General features: G+C 32.6%; 1 protein-coding gene across 1 annotated transcript in view; it reads left to right on the top strand.

The window, feature by feature from the left end:
• Nucleotides 1–5,570: 5,570 nt before the first annotated feature.
• LOC110032105 (zinc finger CCCH domain-containing protein 13) overlaps nt 5,571–23,991 on the top strand; it is a 24,810-nt gene continuing 6,389 nt past the window's right edge. The window contains exons 1-5 of the mRNA XM_020735620.1: nt 5,571–5,933; nt 13,280–13,417; nt 13,618–13,651; nt 14,267–14,408; nt 14,538–14,594. Of these exons, the coding sequence (XP_020591279.1) occupies nt 5,807–5,933; nt 13,280–13,417; nt 13,618–13,651; nt 14,267–14,408; nt 14,538–14,594 (498 nt within the window). The 5' untranslated portion in view covers nt 5,571–5,806. The remainder of the gene's footprint in view (nt 5,934–13,279; nt 13,418–13,617; nt 13,652–14,266; nt 14,409–14,537; nt 14,595–23,991) is intronic.

The raw sequence follows: 23,991 nt of genomic DNA, 5'->3' as shown, positions 1-23,991 counted from the left end.
TGTAATCGAGTTGAGTCGAGTCGAGTATATCATAGTTCGGACTTGGCTTGGTATTAATTATAAGTTGTTCGTGTTCGGCTTGATTTTATGTTGAACTTTCATATATTGTTCAAGTTAGACTTCTTTAAAACTTTTAATGTTTGAACTGATCTGTATATGACAAGTAAAACAACATTTAAACAAGCTAATAAACGAGTTAAATTCAAACAAGTATCTTGATTTTCATATAAAAAATTCAATAAATAATTTTAAAAATCTGATCACATTTAATAATATATCAATTATAAATTTTGTAAAAATGAGTTATAACTCATGAATTATGATTATATAGGATGTAATCTCCTTTATTTAGCATGATCATTATTCAAGTTTGCACCCACTTCTCATATTCAAATTTAGGTGTTGGTTTATCCATAATGATTTGCACTGATCCTTTTTCTAGCTCTTTTGGACAATTTTGTAGATGTCTTTTATATTGAGTTTTGCACCTTTCTTTTTCTTAATCATATATAACTTAATGATTGTTCTGCACTTTCTCAACACCACTTTTTAATCTGGTATGACTTATGAGAAGGGTGGAAAGGGAAGATATATGAGAGACTAGAATTTCAAAGATCCTTGCATGTGGTAGTAGCATTAGTCCTTTTCTTTTGACCTTTCATTCCCTATCCAAGTTTCCCGTCTATAGGCTTTCCATGAAGTTTCCAACACATCTTTGAAATGAACAATCATCTTACAATACACATGTGGGGCAATTCTTTTTTTGGTTTGAGTAATGGAAATAATTATAATTGCACAAGGCCAAGTTTTTAGCACTTGGTAAACACCCATTTCTAGTCAGCATCAGCTACTTTTTGCTCTCTTCTCTCATATATTTAGCAAAGGCTTCTCGAGTAGATGAAAGAGGCTTTATTCTCATGATCCTCCTCTCACATAATCTAATTCCTGAGTTAATCCTACTTGTAGTATGGTAGTTCCTTTCTTCTCGATGATGGATTTAAGTAATGTGGCATCATGTGGATATTTCATACACATGTATCAAACATATGCAATTGTAGCCAATACTTTATCAAGGTGTTGAAGTATTGTGTGATACTTAAGCTCTCCTTAACAAAAGTTATGAAGCTTAGTTTCAATCTCAAATAACTCTACAATTTTCTCAGTGTTGGAATATGTTTCTCTTGTAGCATCTCATATTACTTTGGTCTTTTTGTAGAGTAAAAAATTCTCTCCCACTTTAGTGGTCATTATATAGCCAAGACATAGCCATATGCTCTCAATTCTTCCATGTGTGGTGGTGGAGTCAGTGATCTCATGAACTATGCCCTCCCCCATGAGATGATCATCTTTCCTTTTACAACAAATGTACATAAATATGGATTTTGACAATTAGAGAAAGTTATGACCATTGAGTTTATGATTTGAGATATAGAGTTCAGGAGTCTTTTGGAGAGAATCCCTAGTCACTGATTCAAAATTAACCTTCATAATAGGACTTTATGTCTTCATCCCGTACTTGATCGCCAATCCTAAGCATATTTAGGATTGTTTATAGTTGTTGGACTTAATTTGACTACAACAAGGGTTGTAATCAAGCTAAGTATATTATAATTTGTTCTTGGCTTGGTACGATTATACGTTGTTCATGTTTAGCTTGAGCTTATGTCGAGCTTTAAAATATTGTTCAAGTTAAACTTGTTTAAAATTTTCAATGTTTAAACTTGATTTGTTTATGACATGTGAACATGTATTTAAATGAGCTAAAAATTCTAACGAGCATCTTGATTTTTATATAAAAAAATATAATTAAATTTTTTACAAAACTAAATAAGAAACAATTAAATAAGTTTTATAAGCAAATGAACTAACCCACATGATATCATCTAATGTAGAGAAAACAATATTGAAACAAGAGCAAAAAAATTTAAGTGAATTAGTATTATAAATTACCTTTTAATGTGCAACCATTCATCAATTGTAGAAAAAATCCAGAAAAAAAAAAGACATTAAGATCAAACATAATAAAAAAGGATGAAAAAAAGTGACGTTCACTTTTAGAATTTCATCAAGTCAATTTTCAAATAGTTAATAGTTAATAATAAAATAAATATATAATTAAGAATTAATCTAAAAGTATTATTGACATAGTAATATATTACTATTAAATTGATAAATAAACAAAATCTAACTAATTAAATTTTATATAAATAATGCATCATATATGGTACGAGTTATATTCGAGTTTAATATTGAATATTTAACAAGTTATTTGTTAAACAACAAACGAGTTTGTTTATAAGCATGAATGAATAAGTTCTATTTTGTTCATGCTACATTCAAGTTTTAAAAAATTGTTCAAGTTTGTTTATTCACTAATTTGACCGATCATGGTAGAGTCTTAATTGAGTCAAGTTCGAGTCTTTCATCTAGTGCATTGGTTCACTTACAACCCTGTCTGTAAATGATGACGACATGCAACCAGTAACACTAATTAACTTTGTCTGGCAGTGGGCATTGGTCAATTGTGGCAAGCAATGTCGGGCAATAGTGGACAATGACAAGCAACAACATACAACAATGATCGATGGCAGCAGATAAAGCTTAGCGTGCATGGCTTATTAAAATTTGCTTGGATTGAGCGAATTCTAAATACATTGAGAGGATGTTTAGTTAAGAGTATTAGTGGTATGGAGTAAACCAAATAAAGAAAAATTAAAAAAATTTGGGGCATTTACATACATACCACACAAGTCTTATGTGTTACATATTTAATACCTAAACATTTATATTTACATGTATATCACTCAAATCTTTAATACCACATAAGAAAATACTACAATCATTATCTTTTAAAAGTGAAATATACATGTTCATGCATAGGTTTATGACACCAAAGTTTTATAAGTGTAAATATTAAATTATGGAGATATTGTAATAAATAAAAATTGTCTGGTACATATGTGCATTTTTCTAATTTTTTATCACAACTGAAGCAAAATGCATAGTGATATGTCATCAACAAAATTTATCATTTGACATGAATCTCGAGACGATTAACATGAATCTCGAAGCATCTTTTAAGCAAGAAATTATCAAACTCCAATTACAAATTATCCACAACTTCGATTTCAACGAACTTACAGTCAAACTGACTAGCTCAACGGGACAAACAAAATGATGAAAAATTGTTCCAATTCAAGTCAAATCAAGCTTAAATTAAGCCATTAAACCAATTTTATAAGCTTTGAGTGGCTAATTGAAATGTCGTGTGGATTCCAAATCTGACAAGCTTATAGTCGAATCAAACGTATCAATGAGACAAATCCAACGAGCGCTTATATCACTCAATTTTGACATCGTTAAGGTCCTTAAATGCCCACCAAATGTCGCCCATCAAAGAAATATCTTCGGATTGTCTGATAAAGTGGTCTAAATTCCTTATTTATTTGCAGTGAGGTCTCTCATGTATCCTATAAATAGAGCCTTACTCCCTTAATAACGAGAGGACTAAGATCGGAACTGGGTCGTGAGGAGAATTAGCTAAAGTCCGATGTTTTACACTGAGGGTCCAACAAAACTCACCAGCTTCTTGACGTTTCTGATTACCATCGACTATCGCTCACTAGTAGTTATCGACCATTGTTGACCGCCTATACTCTTTCCAACAAATCCCCTTGCGAAATCATGATGTACATTACGAAATTTCGGCATACATTGCAGAGCAACTAAACACTCGACGAAGCGGTGCATCATCCTGAATTTTGAACTAAGACGTACTCCGCATATATTGTAACAATATACTTCTAATACAATATCATAAAATACTTCTTATCAAAGATCTGGTATTAAGTCCTTATAATAATTATTTAGAACTGACATACATAGAATACTGTGATTTTCTTCGAACTCTTGAAGTCCTTTCTTTGAAGCTCTCTACTAGGGGCTACACATCTAATTACGCCAATGTGGCTCACAGCTCATATAGCTCCCAACTTCGACATCTTTGACCTACAGACATTATTGCGGCTCACTATTATGAATTATGTGATCACTTATGGCGTATGTGGCTCACAGCACCTGCAATGAAACCGACCACTGCTCATCAGTCGTTGATCGTCGGTCGTCATTGACCATTGTAGGGCTCCCTCTGCTCTTTGTAATGAAAGCTTTTGTGAAATCACAACATACACTACAAAATCTTAGTGTATGTTGCAGAGTAACGAAACGTCTGATGGAGCAGCACATTATCTTGATTATTGTGCAACAATGTGGGTCGCATACAGTGTAACAACATGCTTCCAACATGAGATCATGAATAATGATGCATAAATGATTTGGTAACTCCCTGAAAAAGCTTCTTACAGACACCATACTCAGAATACGACGGCTTTCTCTACTCATGAAGTTCTCTCCTCAAGGCTATCTACTGCTGGCTACATGACAAACTATGACCTACGTGACTCACAACTCATGTAGCTCTAACTCTCCTCTGCAGCCTATATATATTATTGCAGCATACCACAGTGACTTATGTGACCAACTATGATTTACATGACTCACAACTCATGCAACTCTTTACTTCGATCTCTGTGGCCGACAAATATTATTGCGACTCATCACTATGCCTGCATGACCAACTATGACCTAAATGGTTAATAACTTGCGAAGCTATTAACTTCAGTCTATACAACCTACATACGTTATTGCAACTCCCTACAACAACCTATGTGATAAACTAAGACATATGTGACTCACAACTTATGCAACTCTCAACTCTGGCTTTTGCAATCTACTAACGTTTTTGTGGTTCACCACTACGACCTCTGTGACTACCTATGGCCTACGTAACTCGCATCTTGGTCTGCCTCAGCTATTATCACAATATTGTAAGTCTTAGTAACAACTTCATATCCCCCCTCTCGATTTTGTTTCCAGGCTATATTTCTTCAATTCAAGTTAAAAAGAGAGCACATACGATTAGGAGCGATGCTTGAGCCTAAGCCTTGGATTCTTAGAACTCTCCGTTGCTTTCTTGCCAAAACAAGACGTCTCTCTAGCTGTCGTTCAACCCGAAACAATCGTCAACAGTTACGTTTCATCGACCGTTTCTTCCTCCAGAACCGTTCATCTGTCTTAAGATTTATCCTGACATATTTTATGTGTACAATGATTTTATTTTACATTATAACATTTAAATTTTCTAGATATTTTCAAATGGTCCTTGAAGATTTGAAAATGATCTAAATAAAAAATTTCAAATACCTTGAAAATGTTACTTTACATTTATTGCTATTTTTTAACTAAATATCTACAATTTCAAAACACCTATATTTAGAATAATATTACACCAATTTTATCTATCTAAAATAAAATATAATTTTATGTATTTATTTTTTATGTTAAATTGAGTCAAATAGGAAATATGTTAAAGATTCGAATTGCCCCACACTGAGAATAACAACTTCAATCACAATGATGCGGATATTTATCTTGTTATAATAAATATTAAGAATTTATATTAATAAATATAAAATTTTAATTATAAATTTACTCCCCGCACGCAAACCTAATGAAGCTTAGCTTCGCTTCTCTCCGCCTACAGTTCTAGGGTTTCCGGCCTGAGTCGTAGCCATCTCACTCTATCGGCGCTCCCCAGAGGCTGAACTAAGCGCTTCGTGGTTCATATCTGCGCTGTAGTTTGCAGGGTTTCTGAAATCCGTAGATTCTTTTTCTACGACCTTGGTTTCCTTCTTGGAATCTCTCGATCTCTTACGTTTCGATCTATCAACTGCTATTACCGTTAGCGATGCTAGGAAGGAAGATGTACAAGACGAAGCTATGCTTGCTGTACCAGAGAGGCCGCTGTCCTCGTCAGAATTGCTCCTTTGCACATGGAGAAGTCGAGCTCCGGCGTTTCGGCGGATCTCTCAATGGTAGGGGCCTGATACTGCACATGAACGTTCCCTTTTACCAAATTTTACCACGATTACACGATTAATTCCTTTCAGAGGTTCCTTTCAGAGGTTTTTTTTTTTTTTGGCATACCCTGCATAATAATATAGTACGCTTGATTTATGAGGCAGTTGTATCAAACAGGTTTCTTAGCCCTCAGGGGATGTTTAGTTTCAAAATTGAGGATTTATTCTAAATCTTGACAAACAGTTTATTGAGCCCTATAAATCCTGCTACCTTTAGGCCAAAGCCCGGATTTAGTGCTCATGGAGCATGTATGATTTAAGAGATTCAATGCAGTTTTCTTTACTGTGCCTCTTCTACTGTAAATAATATCTGCGAAAAGATAGTTTTTAGCAATTTAACCAGATTTAACATCCATCTTACCAAACAATTTTCAGTATTTCATGCTTCCATGATTTGAAAAATCTGTATTTACATAATTTACCTAATTATATTTTAATTAAATCGTACTATTAGACAAATACCTCTATTTGTTTTGCACATCATTATCGACACTGTATTGTGAATGGGATGCTGGTTTACTTGAAATTTTATTAGTGGAATGTAATTTACTGTTCCTTTTTTAATTTTTTCCTTTTTGGTGATGAAGGAAATACACCAATGTGCAAAATTTATTTTTTGGAAGCTTTTTGTCTTATCGAACTTGTAATTATTTGTTGCCAAATTTGATTTTCCCTGTATTACCTAAAGGCTTAGGATATATTGAATTTTCAATCAAGAAAACTTTGCTATTTTATAGGAGGGAATTTTTATTTTCTCTTGATGTATGCCACATGTTGTTAATGTGATTGGGAAGTTCTTTTGACCTGAAATACAAGTGGTTTTAAAATCAATTGTAGTCAATTACTCATTCCACATCTCAGATATCCCCAAGTTGATTGGCTAATTTCAATATTCACATGGAACTAAGATGGAGTGCTACATATGTTTAAATTTAGACTAAAAGTATATGTGTTAGCATGTGAGCTTACTGATATAATGGTTTATTTAATCCTAGCTTAGCTGTTGATGCAATTATTAATGACATCCAAATAAAATGTTCATCACTGGAAATGATTGCTCATGTACAACATGTAATTATTGATTTGTTTAAGTCTCCGAGTGATTGCTGGTAATAATGCCTTGTTTTAGGTAGAAATGTATCTCAAGGAATGATAGAAGCGTAAACATTTTTTATATATAAATCTTTTACCAATGGTGTGTTTGGGGCTATCGATATATCGGAAAAGTCAGTTTCAAAACCATTATAAAAAAAAATTATAGCTTAATGGTTAATCTTGTTTTCAAAATCCATTTGACAGGTTTGTGTGGATGCTCTATGTAATCAAATGAGCTAGCTTATTTATTTCTAAATCATATTTATATTAATTATTACTTTTTAAATACAACATTAGTTTGTAAAACTATCATATGATAGTGTTTAAGCAAGGGATATAAGATAAAAATTACACTAACAAAGAAATCGTTCATAAAACACTGTGAAAATAAGGAAACAACAAAAACTATCATCGGATATCTCTTCTATTGCACATTTTTATTTTAAAAAAAATAGGAAACTATTTTACTCGTCTAACTCGAGCTCTTGTTGGAGAGGACTTCTATGTTGCAATTGACATTGCGTGATGCTTCTCACAATAGATGAATCAGCAAGACATATGCCACCAACCAGTTGTTGAATATGAACTAGGGTGTGATGAAGGATATAATAATGTTAAAATATAGCTTAAATAATTGCAAAAGAGAAGGGTATTTTTAGTGATCTCAAAATTACAAACCGTGGGATGTAGCAAAACTTGATCAAGTGGGATGTATCCAATCATCTAAGAACTTTTTAAGCAATTTTACCATGAGGTTTGTGCCTTATGGACTAATGTGAGGGGTGCACGTCAAAATTCACATACGGTGAGGCACGCATAATTTCAAATATGAGGCATACATCTCATATTATTTACCATTAGATTTTTTAAATATTAAAAGAATATTCAAAGTTATAACCCCATTTGTTTTTTCTCCCTCATGCAACCCTGCTTGCTTTCGTTCTCACATCATTCCCTCTCTCCTCTCAGTTCTACTTCTCCACAACTTACTTCTCCCACCACCTTAACCTTGTCATTGGCTTCTTTGCTCTCCTAGCTATCTGTGCCGCTATTGGGTCCTATTTGCCGAACCTTCTTCCTCAATTAGGGACGCATCTCCTTCTACTCTTCCTCCACCACATTGCTCCTTTCCTTAACGGTAGATTTTTTTTCTTTAAAAGAGGAATTTTGTTTTGTTTATTTTAGGGTTTCTTTAAGGGTTTTGTTATTTGTTGTTCCAACTTGTGTTTAAATTATTTTTTTGAGTTCTCTAAAATAATATGCGGTAAGGATAAATCACAATGGGACATAAAATGGTATGGCACGAAGGCTTGTTGTGTAGGTTGAGTTGGAATGAATGATAAGACAGGTTATTAAAAGGGGTGCTACAAGAACTAGAGAACACCTTTTTGTCTCTCACCAACATTTTGCACTTGTTCAAGGTTTCCTTACGAGATGAAAGAGTGGATATATGAACAGTGACACAATTTCAATGTATTTAGCATAGCAACAATTCATTGATAGTGTAAATTGTGGATCTTATTTTAGTAATGACATTAATGGCGAAGATAGAGCAAAGATTTCTTTCTTGATAGAGCAAAGATTTCTTTCTTTTTTTTTTTTTTGCAGGAGATGTCAAGTAAAGATGCAAGAGGATCTGTGGGTCATTACATGATAAGTGTAGAGTTTGAAATTGCTAATAGGGGTATAAAAAAAATTGTTTATGAACAACTCGTGTTCGGCTCGTTAAGTAGCCCGTGCTCGAATCATTCATTAAGTAAGCTAGTTGAACACAACCCGGACAGCTAGTTGTTCGATCGTGTTCGGCGTGTTTTAACTCGAATAAATAAATTATATATATTATTAATATAATATTATATTATATATATATTTTTATATAAGATTAATTCTCCATAACTTATATGTTTGAGTGGCGAGGTATCTTCTATTGTAAAAGAAGAATGTGGGGTTGAAACCTGCACCTTACACAATCTAATTAATTTTGTTAATGGATGACAAATCAAGCCAAACACGAGTCAATTCAAATAATGCAATCAATATCGAGACGAACATAAATAAATTTCTTATGAGTCTTGTTCAAACAATAGTCAATTTTGAACACGAGCTAATACAAACAAGCTGAATACGATCAGAGCCTTAGCTCAGTCATGCTCGGCTCGTTTACACTTCTAATTGCTTGAGAAGCTCATGAAAACGTTAGAGAAGCTCATGAAATGACATTTTTTTTTTACGTGAACCTCCCATTCTTATTTCAACATAATATGTTTCATGTTTTTATTTTATTGAGGCTTGAAGCCACAACCATTTATACTTGATATAGGAAATTTTGTATTAAAATAGGAACTATCTGGCATTGAAATGAGCATTGAGGACATTACAAGAACTTGGAGTCAAACTAGAGTGAAGGTTATGTTTCAGGTTTGATCTGATATCAAGATTAGAAGCTTGATAGACATTTTGAATAATGATTCCTGTGATAATATTTTTGTGAAGTGTGTTGAAGCATCAAATTAGATAAAGGATGCAGAGAATTAGTTTTTGATGGAGCATAGAGGACTTTGGAGAGCATTTAGTGATACACAATTCTAGTGTTTATAGGGAAGTTATAAATAGGTTGATAGAGATGAGAAAAAATATTTATTGAAGATCATATGCATCATGAGTAGATTTGATTTTTTCATTCATGAGTTTTTTGGTTTTGATGGAAAACAAAATTTAAACAATAACTTTTTTGGCTAGATGCAACTAGATTTGCTACGACCTACAAAAGAAGCAACCTCTAAAGGCTATGTCCACTTCAATGCAATGGTTTAATTGTGCTCAAACAAGGCAATATGGAGCAAAAGAAGTTGAAAGCTTGTTTAATTGTGCCCAAACAAAGCAATATGGAGCAAAAGATGTTGAAAGCTTGTTTAAAATGAAATTTTTAGTTAAGTGATATGTAATAATAATAATAAAGTTTTTAGTTCAAGTTTTTAGGTTAATGCAGAGAAAAGGCTACCTATTGGCCTCATTTACAATGAGATGGATGAGTCTGTAGGGTTGATGATGCATAACTTAGGAAGAGATAATCGGAGCTTTAGCTAGTATGCCACCAAATATTATGTTAATTCTCCATTACAAAATGCTGAAAACAAATCAACTAATCATGAGATCAAATTAGACTTGCACCATTGCATGAATAGTTTAATTGCCGACTCAATTGCAAGGGTGAAAGTTGATCTATAAATTGTAGCATTTGGCAATAATGAAAGGTTTTCTAGACTGCAACAAGCTGAAGATACAATTACAAAACATTCTGTAGGTAAATTTTAATATCTCTTGGTTGAAATAAGGAATGATTCTCCCTATTTTAATTGTATTCTATCTTCAGATTTAGCTGATCAATAGTTTCAATTTGGTAGTAACACTATAGAATTATAGCGTTTTATTGTTAAAAGTTTTGGGCCTTACACGCTTGTCATTTGATTGGTGAGAGAAATTAGAGTAAAAGCAACCAAATTGATATTAAAATGAGAAAGCGCTTGACAGGAAGTTATTCGGTTTATATCATGTACATCAAGAGATTAAATGACAGATTTTGAAAAAAAAAGGTCTTCAAATGATGATGAAGATATCCTAGTTTGCAATTATGAATTTGCAACAAAAAGTTTGAATGTTGATTTTTCAAAGAGGGTAGAGAGAAGATAGGTAGGTGTAGCACAAGCCGGCAAGAAATTAAAGAACTATCTATAAAATATTATGCTTAAAGTTGTGATCATCATTATATTAAATTTAAATTAGTACACTTATTGATTATTATCGATTAGGGAAGAGAAAGATTATTGAAATCAAAGATGAGGAGGAAGATTAAAAGATAATTGATACAACTAAGGATGAGATAGGGCAGAAAATGATTCATTATGATGATAATTCCAATGAAGATCTACTAAGTGGTGAGTGCTGAGGGCTTTTGATTCTAAATATTTAATCTTGGTGGCTGGTAATTTGTTATGTTTTTATTATGATGCAAACAATGTGAGTGGAACATAAAGTGTGATTATGCTTTTGAATTGTAAAGCTATTAATTTTTAGTTTGATATCTTTATTACTTTGTTATTTGTAAAGCACTTATTATTTGATGATTTGATATTAGGATGTTAATATTTTACTTGATACTTTATGTAATTTGTTATTTTTTACTATACTAAGATTTTAAGTTAAAATGATAATATGTTTTTTTTACTTCATACTTTTATATGCATACTATGGTTCTTATTCCACACAACACTTCAGACAAATAAAACTTCAATACCCAATTGCACAATTTTAAACCTTGCGAGATAGCACAAATGCTATCCCAAATGATATCTTAAGTTGGTCGACACTGTTAGCTGAACAAGATGGTGAAGTTAAGTAGTGATATGGCCCTTCTTTCATATGTCGGACTTTCCTTGTTGTTTTCATTGTTAGAATTTTTTTCTTTGTAGCCCTCACGGCTAGACAATTTCTAATTAACCTGACATAGTTTAGTTGTGCATTTTGTTTTACTGTTAATGGCATTTTATCTAGAACATTTTATATTATGGGGGTATGCAACATGCCTCTTAACTTTTAAGTTTTTTAAGCTTGTCTGAATGAAAAATGTGAATCATGGTCAGAGGTGGTGAATTATGGAATGAGGCAATTTTGTTTGTAGTTCCTTTTCCTTATTTTATGTCCACAGTAAGTTTGTTTGTCCTTGTAAAGGATTTTAATGTAATTTGTATGAGGGCTAGTTCATTTGTATGTTTAGTAACAACAAAAGAATGGTGATTGAATTTTGAAAATGAATTAGTAGAAAAATCCTAAAAATTGTTGCTTAAGCCTTGTAGAAAAATTGAAAATTTCTCAGTTTTTTTGTATTTTTGGTGTCAGCTGAAAGCTGATAAATATTGTATATTTCTTTGTTTACTTACAACTAAGTTAAGGAACTTCCTATTTTCAACAACTTGTCATAGGTTTCTGCTTCTCAATTAATGTTGAATATTTTTCTAATCATGTGTATAGCTTGTGAAAATTTATTGACTGCATTTTCTCGGTTTTAATGGAACGAAAAGAAGATCAACTGCTTATTTGCTTTTTTATGGATGTGAAAATTTATAGCTCTCTGATGAGTTTGGGATATTAAAGAACATTTAAGTACTTCATGAGGATCAGGAATGATATTAGGTGTTCATGACCCGTCATTATCTTTTTACCATGCCATGTTTATCTTTAAATGGCGATTTATTATTATTTTGTTGACATTTGTTTTTTTTCCTGTTATGGGACTAAACAGCTTTGGAGATCAAAAGCATATCTTTATTTCTTTCTATTTGAAGATTTGATTTCATGAAAGCTTATTGCAGAATGGCTGAGGCATATTTCATTGTTTTTGGGTTTTGTTAGTCATCAAGCTATCCAAGTGCCTCCCTAACAGAACTCACTATTATTATTGGTGACATCTTTATGCAAGTGATTTAATGTGGCATAAAAGATCTAATTTATTGTCTTCTACTAGAAGGATTATTTGTCCTGGTGCCACTTTTCTATCATAATCAATTTTTGGTATACTTATATATGATTCATTATTGGTTCATTTTGCCAAAAGCTTATCTAACCTTATAGAATTAGGTTTATCAATTGAGTGATATGGAAAATGTGATAGGTTGTGCTCTATAAACTCCTAGCATCTTCAGCAATATTTGGAGTTATCTTTAGAAAGTTATGCTGTTGGTTTATCTTTTCATAACTGTTATCAGTTTGGGAAAGCATTATCCAAAGGTTCAAAAGCTGTGACTGAAGAGGAAAGAAGCTTATGATTGGATTGTACTATTTTTTCTGGTCTGAACTTACCCAACAGATGCGGTTTTCTTATCATCAAAATAAAAACTATCTATTGAGGGAAAATTCTCTTTGCATGGCTCCCAATGACTGCTATTCACCGTAATCACTTTTATGCCTGATAAAGGACTCTCAGAGATCTAAGATCATAAGTGACTATTTCAATATGTTTTTATTATATGGGCTACCATATGTGACCATCTGGAATTTTCATGGAGGCACAACTTCTTTTTATTTATGAATTTCTCATAATTCTGAGATGGTAAGACATGAAAATTTATGTTTTCTTTGGGTCCTTGTTTGTTTCCTACCTTGATAATGAGGGTACTCTTCACCGTAGTTAATCCTTTCTCCACCAACAGGCAGACGAGATTATAGAAGTAGTGATTTAAGGGATAGGCTTGATAGAAGGCAGTCTCCAATCCGAAGATATTCTCCAGGGCGAGATGGAAGAGCTCATCATAATTTTCGGAGCCACAAGGCTGTTTCTCATGATAGGGGTGAGCATTCTTTGTCTTTGATTCTTTTCTTCTCCTTTTTCTCCCATCCCTGCTTGGATAAACCTATTGCTTTACTGGCTTCTAATTTTTTATTTTAGTTGGATTGAAATCTTGTACTTGAAGTCCCTTTATTTTTATTTTTTAATTTTGATCGTGTATAAGTATAACCTAATGAGAATTTACTTGTTTTCCATTTGCAGCCAGTAGCCTTTCAAGGTCTCCTATCAGAAGAAGGTTCAAAGCTCTACAGAATGTTGCGTCTTTTTAATTTTCCCATTTTAATCTTATCTTCCATGAGATCCTTTCTGTCATGATTTTTTTTTCTGAATGATTTTCTCTATGCTTTAATTTTCTACTTTTATATGCTTGCGAGAAATGGGTTTCTAGAGTCGGTTGTTATACTCAGAGACTATCTAATGCATTCAATTTAGTAACTTGAGTCTTCAAATGTGATTCAAAATTATCCCTTCTCATGTTAGATTCAAATTTAATCCAACGAAGGGATTATTTATAATCATACTTGAGTACTCGAGATTAAATTGAACTTATTAGATAGCTGGCACTAAAATTTCCTAATATAATTCATCCAGGGATAATTTTAACCTTTTTTTTGTCTTTTTTGAAGAGCTGAATTTCCACTTTGCCACGTGTTTGACTTTGTTAGTTTGATGTTTTTGGCCCATGCCTTTAATAGAGGTTTAAAGGCCTTAGGAACTTGTATCATACCAATTGAAATTGGCACTTGTAGATATTTTGTCAATTCCTTAGCTAACATGAATGTTGTCTTCTTTCTGCTTTATTAATGTTTCTATTGTTTTACCTCTGAAATTTTTCCTCCTTGTCTGACAGTGAAAGAAGGCCAAAAAAGAAGCGATCCATGGATGGAGAAAGTGATATTTCTGAAAGCCATAAATTATCTGACGGTTTCGAAGATACAAGAAAAGAAAACAATGTTTCATCATTTGATGGAAAAGTTAAATATGAAGAGCAGGTCTGAATAATGATTTTAAAAGGAATTTAAAGATAAAAAATTGAAACCTTATATTTACACTTAAAATGATTTTATAATGCGCTCTTGTGCAGTTTTATTTACAACTTATGCCATTATTACTTTCCGCAGTTGAGGCAAGCAAAGTCTGATATTGAAAAGCTTGAAGATCATAAGTCTCAGCTTGCGGTGAGCTTCTGTTCTTTTTGCTTATAGCTGTATATGCACTTCTTCATCAAGTTATTTCACATACTATGGCTTACGTATGGTGAGTTTAGTGAGGCATTGGTTGCATAATTGATGCAGCCTGTGCCATAACTTTTTATGCATGCGGGCAAGTGAGAATGGTGCTCACCCGCACATCATGGTTTAGGTGACCCTAAACTAATCCTTGAAATGCTGTAGTAACGCAACTATATTGTGAAAAATCTTATAAAGTGATATTAGAGATAATTATTTCAGAATCGTTCTCTACTAATGTGCATGCATGTTTGTCGTAACACTTTCTTTTTTAATTTCTGCGTCCTTGGAACAAATTTGCTTAGAAAGGTTGGTTTTGGCCAAGCAGTCAATACTAATGCGGGGTTTGGTAATTATAATTTAGCCTGTAGATGCTTCCAGTCCAGTTGGTTCCAGACTTTAAGTGTTGATCGCTTAGCCCCTGCTCCATGTTAGCATGTCAACGTTATAATTATATTTTTCTCGTCCATGTTTTGTACTTTTGACTAGAAATTCAGACATTCTTTATGCTTCAGTTTGCATGTGAAATAATGAAATTTATTTAATTGGGAGAGAACAAAATGCAGTGTAACAGATGACTGTTCTCTACTCTCCAACCGAATATCCCCCACGGTATATAGTCTACGGCTCTCAGTTTAGGTTAAAAATGATTTTGTTCATGAATTAAATGGAGGTACAGGTAATCGGGCTTAATGCAAAACTCATATGTAAGATCTACATACAATATTGTTTTTATGGCCGTCTTTAGAACTGCAGATATGCTGGAAAAGGTGATGTAACCCATCACAAATTTGGCGCTACACAAATTCAACAAAACATCCACATCCATCAAATATTTTCATTCCTATTACCTCATAAGATTACTAACTAGGAGGATGAAAAGTTAAAAAAGGTAGACTCCTCGTTATCTTGCTTTCCTTCACTTCAATATGCCATTCCTTTCACTTAATCAGTCATTTAATCCCACATCTCGTACGTAAGTTAGAGACATGACTTGCTTGTATTAGTACCTTTAACATCTAATATATGGGCCCTCTAAAATGAATAATGTATTGTATTTTGTTCAACCACAAATCTTCCAATATCATCTACTCCATAAACTTGGAGTTATGCACTTTGTTTTCTTGATCATCCACTTGTCAATTATGACCATAGTTTGTCATTCTTATTTTGTAGTGAGGTGTTGCCTGAGCTTAATGACTCTTTTTTTTTTTTTTTTTTTTTTTTTTTTGCAAATGAGCCTCTACCATTAGGGTTGTCAAAAATTTTTTTGTTCGCAAACAAGTCGTGCTCGACTTGTTAAGCAGCTCATGTTCGGCATGTTCGTTAAGTAAACGAGTCGAACAAGAATAATTTTTTTAAGCTCTAATCATAAACAAGCTGAATATGAATAGCTCTTTGTTCGCTCGTGTTCGACTCGTTGACTCGAAAAAAAAATTATATAACTTTTTATATAATAATATATTATATATATTATTTATATAATAATATATTATACATATTTATATCTAAGTTTAAATCATAACAACTCGTGTGATTTTCATCTTCTTTTGCATAGATTTGATTTAGGTTCGAATCCAACACTTTCATCTATTTTTTTTCTAATTTATTTTAACAAGTCATTTTTGAGCCGAACACGAGCTGGGCAAAAACACAAATATTTAAATCGAGCAAAACACAAACACACTGTTCGTAAGCCAATTTCAAACGAAAGCAATTTCGAACGGGCCGAACACAAGCCAAGTCTGAGCTCGCTCAAGCTTGGATCGTTTACAACGCTATCTACTATAACCAATACTTTTATCTGCCCAAATTTCTTGAAAATTTAAAATCTCATCTGATGATTCATGCTGAAATCATTTATAATGATTGATATAATTGTTATTTTTTGTGTTCTCATTACCCTATGCATTCTCTGGTGCAAATAAAGCATTTAATGTAAGATTTTAAGAGCAAACGATAATTTGTCATGGATGTTGAATCTCAAATAGTGTTCTTTCCGCCATGCAGTTAGGTGCATTATTGGTGTTATACACTTTATTTTCTTGATTATCTACTTTTAATAATGACCATAATTTGTCATTTTTGTTTTGTGGTGAGGAGTTGCCTAAGCTTAATGAACTTTTTTTTGCAAACTGAGTCTCTACTATTAGGGCTGTCAAAAACCTCGTTGTTCGCGAACAACCTGTGTTCAACTTGTTAAGTAGCTCATGTTCTGCTCGTTCGTTAAGTAAATGATTCGAACACGATAAAATTTTTTGTGCTCAAATTATAAACAAGCTGATACAAATAGCTCTTTGTTCGCTCGTCTTTGACTCATTTTAGCTCGAAATAAAAAAAAAATCATATAATTATTTATATAATAATATATTATATATATTATTCATATATTAATATATTTTACATATTTATAACCAAGTTTAAATCATAACGACTCGTGTGATTTTGCGCCTTCTTTTGCATAGATTTGGTCTAAATTAGAATCCAACACTCCATATCTATTTTTTCTAATTAATTTTAACAAGCAAATTTTGAGCCGAACACAAACAAGAATATTTATATCGAGCGGAACACAAACACACTGTTCACGAGCCAATTACGAACACGAGCTGATTTCAAACACGAGCAATTTTGAATGAGCCAAACACGAGCTCAGCTTGAGCTCGCTCAAGCTCATCTCGTTTACCAATACTTTTAACTTCCCAAATTTCTTGAAAATTTAAAATCTCATCTAGTGATTCATGCTGAAATTATTTATGATGTTTGATATAATTGTTATTTTTTTGTGTTCTCATTACCCTATGCATTCTCCGGTGCAAATAAAGTATTTATTGTACGATTTTAAGAGCAAATGATAAGCTATCATAAGGATGTTGAGTCTCAAATAATTTTTTTTTTCTTTTTTTTTTAGTGCCATGCAAATAGTTGTATTATTGGTGATTGTTTATCTTTGTATTCTTCTCAATTGATTGATTTTGTGAACATAAATCCATATTCCGTAAGTCCCATAAAGTTGATGACAATTTTCTTGGTGTCACAGGACAACTATCATAATAATTGTAGCTCTCTTTTCATTCCAATTTTCTTTGATTGAACTAGGCACTTTTTGAACTTCAACCTTTTCCTTCGAGTGTAGTCCTATAAGATTGTAACTTGGGAGATATCTTATGAGAGTGCTATTGGCTATATGAGAAAAATCGCTAAAATAATCTTGATTTCTTGCTAAGTGAAATAAAAGGAATGTTGAATAAAACATGTGAGATAATTATTCATACAATTGATCTCTACAAATTTAATCATATGCGCCAGATTCTTTTCGTCTAAATATCTTCCTTATTTTGGGACCATAATTTTCCACAACAATGACAACAACAATAAGCATTTATGCCACTAAGTGGGGTCGGCTACATGCATCCTTTTCTCCATTGTCCTATTGAGTGTCCTATTTTCAGTCAATTCTAGTACGTTAACACTATTTTTCATACAATATGCCCAATTCTCTTTAGGTCTACCTCTTTCTTTCTTAACATAAGTCGAATCTAAAACATCTACTCTCCTAATTGAATCATCAGATGGTCGATTTTTAATGTGACTGAACCATTGACGACTGTCTATAATCTAGTCTGCCACTGAACCCTAAATTTTCCTATTAGATAAATTCTCACTTGGTTGTGAAATTGACTTCATAGGATCTGTTTTTTCTAGGAGGCAAACCTTCCTTAATGAGGCATTCTCTTTTCCTTTGCTAAGCCTATATCTTTTTTTTTTTTTTTTAAATACTTCTAGCTTGGGCATAATCGGATGCTTTTTCCTTGGATTTCCTAGAGAGTTTTAACTCTAATTAGTTTACTCTTAAACCTTTTTTTCTTGACAAAACTTGCATTTGAATTCTATATTTATCATGCATTAGATGCTTTTATTTTGTCTAATTGGTAACACACATGATTATTGTCATTTGAATTGGTGATTATTTAGGAAGTCATCTTATTATTATATAATAAAAAGAAGTTAAAACTGGTAATTAACCAATGAGTAAAATATTGAAATCTCACTTTGTATTTAAAATTAACTTTTTTTTTGAGAAAAACTTAAATTTCATTATAAAATTTTAATGATTAAAAACATAAATTTTTTTTTACTTTGACAATTATTTTGAAGAATAAATTATTCTATTTTTATGGATGAGCTCTCACTCCAGAATGAATTCTCTTATTCTTTCCATGAAACAACCTATATTTGAGTTCTATATTTCTTCATACTCCAAGACTCCTATTTTGTCTTGTTTGGTAGCATACTTCTATTGTATAATAAAAAGCAGTTAAAAAATATTAGTTTGTCAATGATTAAAATTCTGAAATATCATTATTAATATTAAAATTCAACATCCTTTTTTTTTTTTTTGAGAAAATCTTAAAAGGATTATTGCGATTTGCATTTGTTATTATTTAGGAAGTCATCTTATTATTATAAAATAAAAAAAAAGTTAAAACTAGTTATTTACCGATGAGTAAAATCTTGAAATCTCATTTTTAATATGAAAAATCAAAATTTTTGAGGAAACCTAAAATATCATAAAAGAAAAGAAAATAGCAAAAAAATCATTTTTTTTACTTTGACAAGGAATGAAAAAAAAAAAGGCTTGGAGGAATATGACTTTAGAAGAATAAATTCTTCTATTTTTATGGCTGAGCACTCACTTTTTGAATCAAATTCTCTTCTACTTTCCTTGACAAAGCCTATAAAATCATTTTTTACATTAAACAGGAAAGATGAAAAAATGAAATAAGTGTTGGAGGAATAGTACTTTAGAGTAATAAATTCTTGTATTTTTATGGCTGAGCTCTCACTTCAGTATAAATTCTCTTATACTTTTCTTAACAAAACCTATATTTGAATTCTATCTCTTTATACACCAATCACTCCTATTTTGTCTAGTTTGGAAAGACACTTCTACAAAGTCTTATTATCAATTTCACATGTAATCATTTAAGAAGTCATTCTCCGATTATATTTTAAAAAGAAGTTAAAATATGTAGTTTACCAATGAATACTATTACGAAAATTCTTTATTAATATTAAAAATAATCATTATTACTTTTTTTTTTGGAGAAAATCTTAAATATCGATAATAAAGTATTAAAAGATAAAATAGTTTTTACGATAACCAGAAAAGATTAATAAATTGAAATTTGGGTAGCTAAAAGAGGTGTATAGGTGCAAAATATAAGAAGAATTTCAGTTCTTCCTAGGATGGACCGACCGATCTCTATAGAGAGCATGAGGGCTTTGGTTAGACTTTTTAAAAACCCACTGATTAGTTGTTATTCTCTTTCTATTTTATTTCTTTTCTCTTACTTGAGAATTATTTTCATTCCAAATTTAGATTATATATATTTGGTAAGTTTGTAATTTGGGAGGAATTGGTTTCCTTATATATATGCACCTTGTTCATGAATAAAAAATGAAGAGAATTATTCCCCTCTCCAAAATTATGTTTTCTACATGGTATTAGAGTTAAATCTTATTCGTTTGAGTTTGCGGATGGCCCTATTTCTCATGACGATTGCAGTGTACAGAGTCCTCTTGTCCTCATTCACTAGCTCCATTCACCGAAGCGTCTCTCCCTAACATATGCTTGACCTGGCTCACCTTCCGACTCTTCCACTCAAAGTTGTTGCCTTGTCTCCTCACAGACATGATTGCAGAGCCTTCATAAGGGGTTCTACTCACTCCTTTCTATTCGCTTGTACTCTGAACATCCCCCGCACTGTGCTTTGACCCGACATTGTATGCTTTGTAAGGAGTTTCCACTCACTATCTTTTGCTCAATCACAACCGAACGATTTGACCCTGTTATCGATCGAGGCACTATATTTCTTTTGTCCACATGCAAAAAGTCGTCAGACCTCCCTTTTGCAGTCAGACCCTCTTTACCATAACTGAAAACCCTTCCATGCAGACAGTCAAAACTCTTAAATGGATTTTTTTTTTGTGCAGACCCTTAGATCTTCCATGCAGCAGAGATTCTCTTTGTTGTAGGTCTCTCTATCGTTGGATTCTTTCTGTAGTTTGAAATCTTCTGTTGCAGGCCCTTCTGTAGAATCCTCCTTTAGAAGCAAGCAGTTGCAGTTAGGGTTGTAAATGAATTAATGCACTCAATGAACAACTCTAACTTAACTCCATTAAGACTTGGTCATGTTCGTTCATATTAGTAAATAAATTAACTAATTTTTTAAAACACGAATCTTAAATTAACTAAACAAGAACATAGTAAAACTTGTTAATTTATGTTTAGAACAAACTCGTTTGTTGTTGAACAAGTAACTTATTAAATACTCGATAATAAGCTTGAATATAGCTCGTATCATATGATGATATATTTTTTAAATAAAATTTTATTATTTAGAATTTATTTAATTGTAAATTTAATAGATTACTTTTAGATTAATTCTTAAATATATATTTATTTTTTATTAATATTAACTATTGAAAGTTAATATGATGGAATTCTGAAAGTGAACATAGGGGCAAATGAACTGAGCCGACTCGAGCTCGAGCTCAAGCTAAAACTTGAGCTTGTTTATTAAATGAGTTTGAGCTCGTCCCGACTCGGCATTTTGGCTCGCGAGCCGGCTCAATTGGCCTACTATTAGTCATTTTAATGCATTTTTCGGTAAACTCTTGATGCCTTCTCCGGCGAGCTCCCGTGAAAACTGAGTTTTCAGTTCGAGCTCGCTAGTCGACTGCTACCAATACAAGCCGAGGTTGAACTTGGCTTGGCTCGAGCTTAGCTCGACTCGACCTTAGTTCGACTCGACTCGACTCGACTCGACTCGACTCGACTCGTCTCCTAAGTGAACATCCTTTTTTATTATGTTTGATCTGATTGCCTCTGATTTTTTTCAATTATTTCTACATATGGTGAATGGTTTCACATTATGAGCTAATTTGTACTACTAATTCATTAATATTTTTGCTCTTGTTTTAACATTTTTTTCTCTACATTAGATGACAACATTGGAATTAGTTCATTTGCTTATATGATTATTCAGTTGTTTATTTTGTTATATTTGTTAAATTATTCATTGTATTTTTATATGAAAATTTAGATACTCGTTAGAATTTTTAGCTCGTTTAAATGCATATTCACTTGTCATAAACAAATCTAGTACAAACCAAGTTCAAAAATTGGAAATTTTAACATTTCAAGCTTAAATAATATGTGAAAGCTTGACACAAGCTTAAGTTGAACATGAACAACTTGATACCAAGCTAAGTCTAAACTATGATATACTCGGCTCGATTACAACCCTAGTTGCAATCAAGTCCAACAACTAGAAGCAACCCTAAATATGCTTACGATTGGTGACCAAATGCGGGATGAAGACGTCAAGTTCTATTTCGATGTTAATTCTGAATCAGAGTCAATTATTCTCTTTAGACGGATTCTGAACTCTCTGTCACAAATCATAAATTTAATGTCCATAACTTTCTCTAATTGGCACAATTCGTTTGTGGAAAGGGAAAGATGATGATCTCACAGGAAAGGGAACAATTTCTAAGATCACTGGCTCCATGACACATGGAAGAATCGAGACCATATGGTTGTCTTGGCTAGTCATCTTAATGACAATGACCACTAAAGTGGGAGATAAATTTTTTTACTTTAAAAAACTACCAAAGAAATTTGGGATGTTGCAAGAGAAATACATTCCGACACTGAGAAAACTATAGTCTTTTGAGATCAAAATCCGCCGTCAAGAAGAGCTTAAGTGTCACACAATACTTCAACAGTTTGATAAAGTATTATCTACAATTTGATATGTTTGAGGCAGATGTATGAAAATATCCACATGATGTCACGCTATTTAAATCCATCATCAAGAAGAAAGGAACTGTCATATTACTACTAGGATTAACTCGAGAATTGGATTAGGTGAGAGTGAGGATCAAGGAAATAAAGCCTCTTCCATCTACTTGTGAAGCCTTGATTGAATTCAAGTAAGAAGAGAGTAGAAAGAAGCTGATGCCGACTAGAAATGGATGTTTACCAAGTGCTGAAAGCTTGGCGCGGTATGCTTATGATTCTTCCCATGACTCAAACCACAAGAAGAATTGTATCACATGTGACTATTGTAAGAAGTTTGGTCATCTCCAAGGCATGTTGGAAGCTTCATGGAAAGCCTACAGACCGGAAACATGGATAGGGAAGGAAAGATTAAGAGAAAATAGCTAATGTTGCTACCACATGTCATGGTTCAGTTGAGCCATTCACCAAGGAACAATTTGAAGTACTGAAAAGACTTCTTTGATTGGATGCAAGATTTGTTTACTAAAGGAGATAGAGATGATTAGATGCAAGCTTTGTTAGTACTCTAACGGACGGATCCCAACAAAAACTTTAACATGGGAGAAAAAAAATTGAATATATGGATAAGGAAAGATATCAAAGTTTTGTAGGAAAGTTCATCTAGCCGCCACATACAAGGCTAGATATTGTATTCTCTGTCAGCATTGTAAACCAACACATGAATAACCTAAATGAAGAGTATTTGGAGATAGTGTACAAAATTTTTAGATTTCTCAAGAAGACTCATGGCTATAGACCAAAAATAGAGGTAGAAGTCTACACTGATGCGAGATGTGTTGGAGAACTCGCTAACAAAAAATTCACAGGTTATTGCTCTGATATATGTGGAAATCTTGTTACATGGAGAAATAAGAAGCAAGTTGTTTCTAGAAATAGTGTTGAATCAGAGTATAGGGAATTTGCCTTGGAATCTCTGAAAGGATCTGACTTAAAAAATTGTTAAAGGAATTGGGGTGCCCTCCAATAAGCCTATGCAAATGTGTTGTGGCAGTCAATCAACTATTAGTATTGTCAAGAATCATGTGCATCATGACAAAACCAAGCATATTGAAGTTGATAGACACTTTATCTCTGAAAAGGTTAATGTGAGAATTATATAACTAAGCTACATCCCGACACACAGACAAGTTATTGATGTCTTCACTAAAGCTCTTCCTTTAAGCATCTTCTCAATTCAATACAATGTTTTCTCTCTATTACATTTACAACCTAGCATGAGGGGACTAAAATTTTGAGAAGGATTTCGGCTGTAGGGGGGACCGGTCGGTCTCCATATAGATCATGAGGGTTTTGATTAGGAGACTGTTTTTGGAAACACCCTGATCAGTTGTTATTACCTTTCTATTTTATTTCTTTATTGTTATTTAAGAATTAGTTTTGTTCCTATTTAGATCAGATATATTTGGTAATTTTGTAAATTATGAGGTATTGGTTGCTCTCTCTCTCTCATAGTATTATATATATATATATATATAT

Source organism: Phalaenopsis equestris, unplaced genomic scaffold (genome assembly GCF_001263595.1).
Source record: "Phalaenopsis equestris unplaced genomic scaffold, ASM126359v1 Scaffold000878, whole genome shotgun sequence".
Classification (NCBI taxonomy): Eukaryota; Viridiplantae; Streptophyta; class Magnoliopsida; order Asparagales; family Orchidaceae; genus Phalaenopsis; species Phalaenopsis equestris.
The sequence above is the reverse complement of the archived record's forward strand: the minus strand, read 5'-3'. Positions and strand labels throughout refer to the sequence as shown.